Raw genomic sequence first — 7,567 nt, forward strand, 5'->3', positions numbered from 1 at the left:
TGGTACAACTGATTTGGACATTTGCGTTCACACATACAGTACAGTACAGTCTCTCTGGGAAATGCCTGGAAATGTTCAAGGTGTCAGTGCATGTCTGGAAAGGACTTTTGAAGCACTGTGGCTGGGATGGCCTGAGCATGGGCAGATGGCTACATTGCGTTCAAGCATCATAAAACCAACTTAATCATAGCTCAGGTCCAGATCAATGCATAGCAGTAGCTCATTTTTATGGATTCTGCAACACAAACTTGTTGGAATAACTTTCTTTATATGACCCCTACTCCCTAAGGGTCACGAAACGAACTATACACTTTATATACACTATATATTTTGTTTTATCCTCCTGAAATCTGGCAATTCATTTTTGTCCACTCTAGTGGACATTATGCTTTTGCTCATAATTCTCATGCAACACGTCACACTCCATTAAGTCCTTTTGTTCCTTAAAGGGGACAGGTAGGGCTTTAAGATCACATCCGTGTGTAGAGGTCTGAGCTTTCCAACTTCCTCTTCCTGTCAAGTCAAAATCTGAATACAAAACATCATCCCTGTATCTCAGGAGAATATAACTGATTTTCATTCATTCAATCTTCAGGATCTAAGAAAAGAATATGTAACTATTCCACCCTTTGATGTTGTTTAAGCAATATTTTGATAAAGACTATGCTATGTTTTATATTTATTTAACAAAATAATCACACACACATCTGTATAGCATCATATTTGTTGGTTTGTAATAAATGTCAGAGAGAGTGGGCATGTTACAACGTGAAACAGAGCCAAATCGTTGCAATTCCAACTGTGTGAATTCCTCTGGAGTCACACGGCGCAGGCGCCTTTGCTTCGCTCAGAATGTTTTCACTCGATAATCAAAGCCTGAAACGTCTCCAGGTCTATAGTTTCATAAATGGAGCCCTATCTTTACGTGTGAAATGGACTTGATGGAATGGAGCACAGAGTAAACAGATGAAAGACTGAGGTAAAAATGCACATGGGAACTACAGCCTCAAGTTCATTTACTGAAAACATTGTGTCCTCTAGTATAGTGGAGATGCTAATCTTTTAGATTAGTAGTGGGGAGTCAAGACCTAATTCTGGGTGATTAAGGTGATTAAGAGATCATCGTGGTCAGTGTTGGGGCTAGGGAGAACCAGACACTGCGCTGAAGATCATAGTTTGTGTGTGATAACTAAATTAGGCTGGGTATGCACTATTTGACGAAAACTGAGTCACGCAGAACTTTAGAAGAAGCGTATTTCCTATGCCTGCAGCTAAAATGAACAGATAGAATAGCAAGTAATGGTTAACATAGCAACACTGATTCAAAACCAGATTTGACTTGAATCCCACATTAAAATGTTAAAATGATGATAAATGTAATTCAAACTAAACACAAGTTTAATTCTTTTCTTTGAAATTTAATCCCAATATTGGAAATTACAAAACAAGTAATTTAAAGCAACACTTGCCACTTGTAAAAATGCAACAGACATAAATTTTGTGTAAAATAAAAACGATGAATATATTTCTTATCTCTCCCAACTAATACTAATCTGTCAAAGCTGTTAATCAAGCAACAAAAGCAGAGTAATGCTGTAGTAGAAGCAAAAAGGCGAACTTTTATGCAATTAACAGGGGTAGGGGCTCCCAATCTGCTGAAGTCCACGGGGGGGAGGGGGTTGCTGGTTGATTGATCTTATTATCAAATGTGAAGAGAATGCGTGAGTGTGAGGGGTTGTCAATTCAAAAATATAAAGTTTATTTTTGGAAATCAACCAGCCCCTTCACAAAACCCCCAGCATTCCACGTCCTGCTGGAATACTGGCCGAGGACCAGAACTGGGGGTTGGGAACCCTTACGCTAGAGGACGAAGCATACACCATAAAACACAGTCACCCAACACAGGTCAAACACGGACCATATAACACAGTCACCCAACACAGGTCAAACACGGACCATATAACACAGTCACCCAACACAGGTCAAACACGGACCATATAACACAGTCACCCAACACAGGTCAAACACGGACCATATAACACAGTCACCCAACACAGGTCAAACACGGACCATATAACACAGACTGATGGAGACATTGATACATCTGCCCTATCAATCAAAGCGTTACAGACTCAGGAACAGCCAGGCACAGGCGTGTTAATAGTCACTGTTTAACACTGTTAGACTGAGAAGGGTTACTGGTGTTTGACACTCACAGATGACCGAGACACAGACTTTAAGGTTATGGCCCCTGCTTCAGACTCTCATTAGGACGACAATGTGACCCCACACACTCATCCCTTATGCCACATCACCTTGCAGTTCCCTGAGTAGCCCTACTCACCGGCCAGCGGCATCAGATGTCATACCACTGCCACTGCTGCTGGTGGTCACTACTCCATCTTGAGTGCTGACCTTCGTATTAGACTTCAGCATTTCTCCAGTCTGCTCTGCGGGGCAAATCCTAGCTCTGCCCCTCTTACTTGTGGCAAGAGCTGCGATGGGGGCTCCCAGTGATACGGAGGTCTAGCTGAAATGGTTTTAAGGCTGTTTAAGTGTGAGTGTATTAAAGTATATTGAGGCTGATACTACTGGTGAAGCTGCTCCATCTTAGAGACAATCCCCAAAGCATGGAGGGTTAGGGATCCAGGATAGACTCTGCTCCTAGTGGACCGCAAAGTAGAAATTGGACAGCGTGTGTCCTTCACAACGGAGAGACAGGTAGATTCTATGTAATAATATAAACTGATCCTTCAAGTTGTCCAGAAGGAGTCCAGCTGGGGACAGTCCCTGTAGATGAGGGGCAAAGGTGTCTCTACAGACCCCCTGGTGAACCTGCTGGAGATGCCTGCAGCCAGCTTCTCAGGGAGAGCAGGAGAATCACCATGGACGACATCAGAAGTAAGTTCCCCTGGAGTGTATCGTGGGTGTCATTGCAGGTCCAAACTTGCAAAAACACTATATTCTATATATTTCCTTTTCGGATTGATCCGTCCTCTCTCTCTCTTTTCATCCGGCGCTCACTGACAAATGTACTACAAAGTGTTGATCAGTCTCCTCTCCCGTCTTCAGTCCTGTGTTTCTCTTTGTGGTCATGGCCAATTCACTGTGCTGGATACATTCTCTCTCTCTCTCTCTCTCTCTCTCTCTCTCTCTATCACTCACTCACTCTATCTGTGTCTAAACATCTCAGACCTCATTGGGTCCTGTGAAAGTCTTTTCTTATACTCTGAGAGGAGGGGGGGCATACAGTTAGCTGACTATATGCTGACCCCATGTGTTAACTGTTGTAAGGCAATATAGTGTAAAGGATTAGAGTCATGAGTTTGTGTGTGTGTGTGTGTTGGGGGGGGTTCTCTGCAAGGCCTGCTGCAATGCTAAGCCTGCATGGTGTGAAAGCTACAGAAACCACTCTTGTCAGCACTGGAATGTGCTTATATCCAGAGGGACAGCTCAGCTGTCATGCGGGGCTCAGCGCTTGAGATTCCCAATTAAAGGCTATTCTGTCCTTGTCTGAGCCACTGACTCACACAAATTCCTGCTATCAGCTACCGCGCATCATTTTATTTGTTTTACCTTACATTAGTATCTGTTCAACATACTTCTGTGGACAGTGGTTTCTGCCTTATGGTCCTTTATCCTGATTCTCAAAAGAAACTGTTGCCACGATTTCCTTCACGTTGAATTAATCTATTTTATTTACACAAATTCCTCATGTAGATCCTTGGAATCTCAGTGTTTCCTCCAAGGGGACCCAAACCTGGGATTACAGATTTAACAAATCAAGGTCAGGGCTCTGTGTGGACCAGTCAAGTCCTTCAAACTCACCCAACCATGTCTTTATGGACCCTGCTTTGAGCACTGGGGCGCAGTCATGGTGGAAGAGAAAGAGGCTTTTCCCCAAACTGTTCCCACAAAGTAGAATCGTCCAGAATGACTTGGTATGCTGAAGCATACAGGAACTAAGGGGCCCCTGAAAAACAGCCCCATACCATGATCCCTCATTCACCAAACTTTACAGTTGGCGCAATGCAGTCATGCAGGTAGTATTTTCCTGTCATCCACCAAACCCAGACTCGTCCATCAGACTGCCAGACAGAGAAGCGTGATTCGTCACTCCACAGGACACGTTTCCTCTTCTCCAGAGTCCAGTGGCAGTGTGCTTTACCCCACTCCATCCAACACTTGGCATTGTACTTAGTGATGTGGGGCTTGCATGCAGCTGCTCGGCCATGGAAGCCCATTCCATGAAGCTCCCAGTGCACAGTTTCTGCAGTTTCTGTGCTGGGGTTAATGCCAGCAGAAGTCTGAAACTCTGCAGCTACTGAGTGAACAGAGCATTGGCAACTTCTATGCACTATGGACCTCAGCACTCAGTGACCCTGCTCTGTTACTTTATGTAGCAGGTGGAGCTGCTTTGATTGTGGTGGATGTGTTGCGTGTTCAGTCAGTCGATTAATTATCCACTTGGGGGCACCTAATATGAAGCTTTGGTGCCCAGTGGGGGGGATTCCCTGACTTGTCGGCGTTGATACTGCCTACTTCCGGGTCCCCGCATTCCCTTCGACTCTGCTACAGCGTGAGTAAGGTAGCAGTAGCTGTTTTCCTCCCTATTGGCTACGTTTTGCCATTGATTGTTCATTTGCGTTCGATAGCGGTGTGACACAGCAACTCAGACTGAAGACAGCGTGTACACCGCTTCGTAGCAGGATAGCTTCTTCTCCAGTGTGACACCGGTAGGTTGCCTTTCCCCTCTTGCGTGTGACTGAGGGTGCTGCCTGAGTGGTATGTTTGCCTAAGTTATCGGTTCTGCCCTCTTTCCTGGCTGTAGCAGATTAACTGTCTTTGCTCTTCTAATCGATGGTGTCTGGATGATTTACCAGCTGCAAGAACGCGACAGGGACCCAAGGACCTAATAAGGAGTTCGACCCCCTTTAGCTGCAATAATAGGTTCAGATCTTCCTACTGTACATTGTGGTCATGGAATCCTGAGGTGTGCAGTGGGACATTGGACTGATCTTCAGAAAGCAAAGCCTCCAGGTCATTGGAGAATTGAGGAGATATTCTTTTGTTTCTATGTAAGTATAACTTCATGTTAATATGGAATGCCTTAACACTCTAAATTAATAAAATAAATGCATGTATAAGTATGGAACAAAATAATTAAATAAACGTGTCCTTTTATTTTTAAATAATTCAATAAATGGTATTACATTTCATAATATAATGCAAATGTGATTACTTAAATCATTCAGAATACAAAAATGCGTATTCTGTATTCTGCTCATGTTATGTTTATGAACCCCCCCCCCCCGCGGCATACAGAGCACACTGCAAAGCTCTCCCCTAAACAGCTGGTTCATGTTCAGCTGGAACAGCTGCACCCCCTGCAGGTGGCCCTGGGGCTGGCAGTAGAGAGAGAGATCTTGTGGGGAGAGTCGGCCTAACCCCCCCCCAAAAGAGAACACACTTGCTGCACGGGCCACTTGTGGCAACAGCTCAGATCTTGGGAGGTGCAATCAAAGCAACTGAGATGTTATGGGCCACGTGGCTTCAGGCGAGACGCCCCCCCGTGTCCTCAGGGAAGCGCAGGGTCCATGTAGAGAGGGCTGTATGCACCCCAAGCACAATCACCCTGCCTCCATATGCTGCAAGAGGGATCCAGTAGCACTCATGGGAGAGTCTGATCCTGCTCCCCCCCAGAAGGTGATGATGACACCCCCCGGTGGCAGTGGTGGGTCACACCTGTGCTTAATGTCCCTGTCACAGTGAAGGGAGGCCCCTGCTCCGCCATAGTGGACATGGGGGGGCCACTGTGACACTGGTGAGGCCTGATGTGGGGCAGCCTGGACTCAGCTGAAGTCGACCTCTGTGCAGCTGCACATGGTGCCCGGTGAGGTGACCCCCCCCATGAGAGGCAGGGGGATGCTGTCTGTGGCTCTCAGGGGCAAGACCCAGTGTGAGTATCAGCAGTGCAGGACCCCTGCATCCTGGGGTTAGACTTCCTCAGGGCTACGGGCTGCTGGATAGACCTAGAGTGCCAGAGGGAGTTTCTGGGGAGGGCCTGTCATCACCTTGGCACCTGAGGTCACCCCCACCCACCCTGCCCTTGAGCCACTTAGCTTTGAGTGAGACAGCTGCTCCTGGAGTCTGAGGACAATTCCAAAAAACAGTTACCTGTTTAGTCAACCTTGTTGGCATTATAACATATTACAGTGTCTAAAGGCATTCTGAATAAGGCGCATTTTGATGATCCTACCAGAATACAATACCAAATACAATCAGGACTGTGTATTCAGACTTCATACACTACAGGCTTATACATAGTATTCTGCCCAAACCTGCGTGACCCTCAACGCTCACACTTACACAGAGTAACAATTAAAGAGACAGTGTCATAAACTCACTTTTCACTTTGAGCACAGACATGTTTTTATCCATCCACCCCCCTGCTGTACAAACCCAGACATAACCCACACACACAGAACCAGGAATCTAATCCTCAGTGTGAAGCTGAAGTACTGCCCACTGTATCACAATACCACTAGGAACCAGCAGAGGGCGTTCACAGTCTGCAGCACTCAGAGCTCGCCAGACATGGTTTCACCGGTTCCTATCAGTGCACCAGCCTCTAGTTCCCTCCATTCCCCTCTGCCTGTTTAAACCCCAGCAGTCCTCATTCGAACCTTGAACCCCTGGTCTGTGTTTCCCTACCTGTGCTAGTCCTTGCTCTCAGTGTTTGCACCTGGTTCTGCTGTGTCCTAGTTAACCTGTCCCTGCTGTTCCTGTCCCATACCCTGATTTTACCCTTATTAAACCCTGTTCTCATCCTTCCTCGCCTCTGGATCTCTGCCTCCTTTTCTGCCCCCCCTTACACCCGGTCGTGACACACTGAGCCTTCATACAGCAGAAGTTATTAAATGTATTAGAAACACCCACCTCCATTAACACACATAATAAGTATGAAAATGCACGGAGACTCACCTAGTTTAAATGTGCTGTTCATCCAGGCAAAGAGTTGGGAATAAACAGCAAGGAACAGCATGTTAAACAGCGTGGGATTATCTGTAAGGCAAACAGAGCAAATCAGACACCCTCATTCTCTCATCAGTCTATACAGATATAACATGATATTAAATAACAAAGTGTCCTTGGGCTTTTCCTCCCCTGAGATAAATCCTGCCGTCCCCAGGGCCCGACTGCACTGTGAGGTCATGCACAGTAAGGCCCATGATCCGAGGGCAGCGGGGCTCAGAACACAGGCCAAAGAGTCTAATGCCCTTTTAGGTCAGATCTATGGTCCCTCGGAACCCTGTGGCGTGATGAAGGTGGGGGCCGGCACATGTCAGGGGGGGATCCCAGGCTGTCCATATGGTGGCCAGGTGCCCCCCCCCCCCAGCCTGTACACCCTACATGTCTCCCTACATCAGGTCCACACAATAACATCCTACTAGGTAAAATGTCAGGTGCACAGGGTACAAGTGTAATCTGTCAAACGCCAAAAACTGAAAACTCCACACAAAGAGCAGAGGTGGGACTCGAACCCCCAGCCTTGGAGCTAAGAAGC

At 46.5% G+C, this 7,567-nt stretch overlaps 1 protein-coding gene across 5 annotated transcripts in view; it reads right to left on the reverse strand.

Annotated features, from left to right (window-relative positions):
- znf638 (zinc finger protein 638) overlaps positions 1-3,109 on the reverse strand; it is a 41,087-nt gene extending 37,978 nt beyond the window's left edge. For 4 of the 5 annotated variants that reach the window (XM_023805158.2, XM_072718611.1, XM_023805159.2 and 1 more), the window contains exon 1: positions 2,345-3,108. In XM_023805158.2, the coding sequence (XP_023660926.2) occupies positions 2,345-2,436 (92 nt within the window). In that variant the 5' untranslated portion in view covers positions 2,437-3,108. Of the gene's footprint in view, positions 1-2,344 lie in introns of all 5 variants that reach the window. The other variant, XM_023805162.2, reaches the window with a different exon arrangement.
- Between the last annotated feature and the right edge of the window lie 4,458 nt (positions 3,110-7,567).

The sequence above is a fragment of the Paramormyrops kingsleyae genome, chromosome 12 (assembly GCF_048594095.1).
Source record: "Paramormyrops kingsleyae isolate MSU_618 chromosome 12, PKINGS_0.4, whole genome shotgun sequence".
Taxonomy (NCBI): Eukaryota; Metazoa; Chordata; class Actinopteri; order Osteoglossiformes; family Mormyridae; genus Paramormyrops; species Paramormyrops kingsleyae.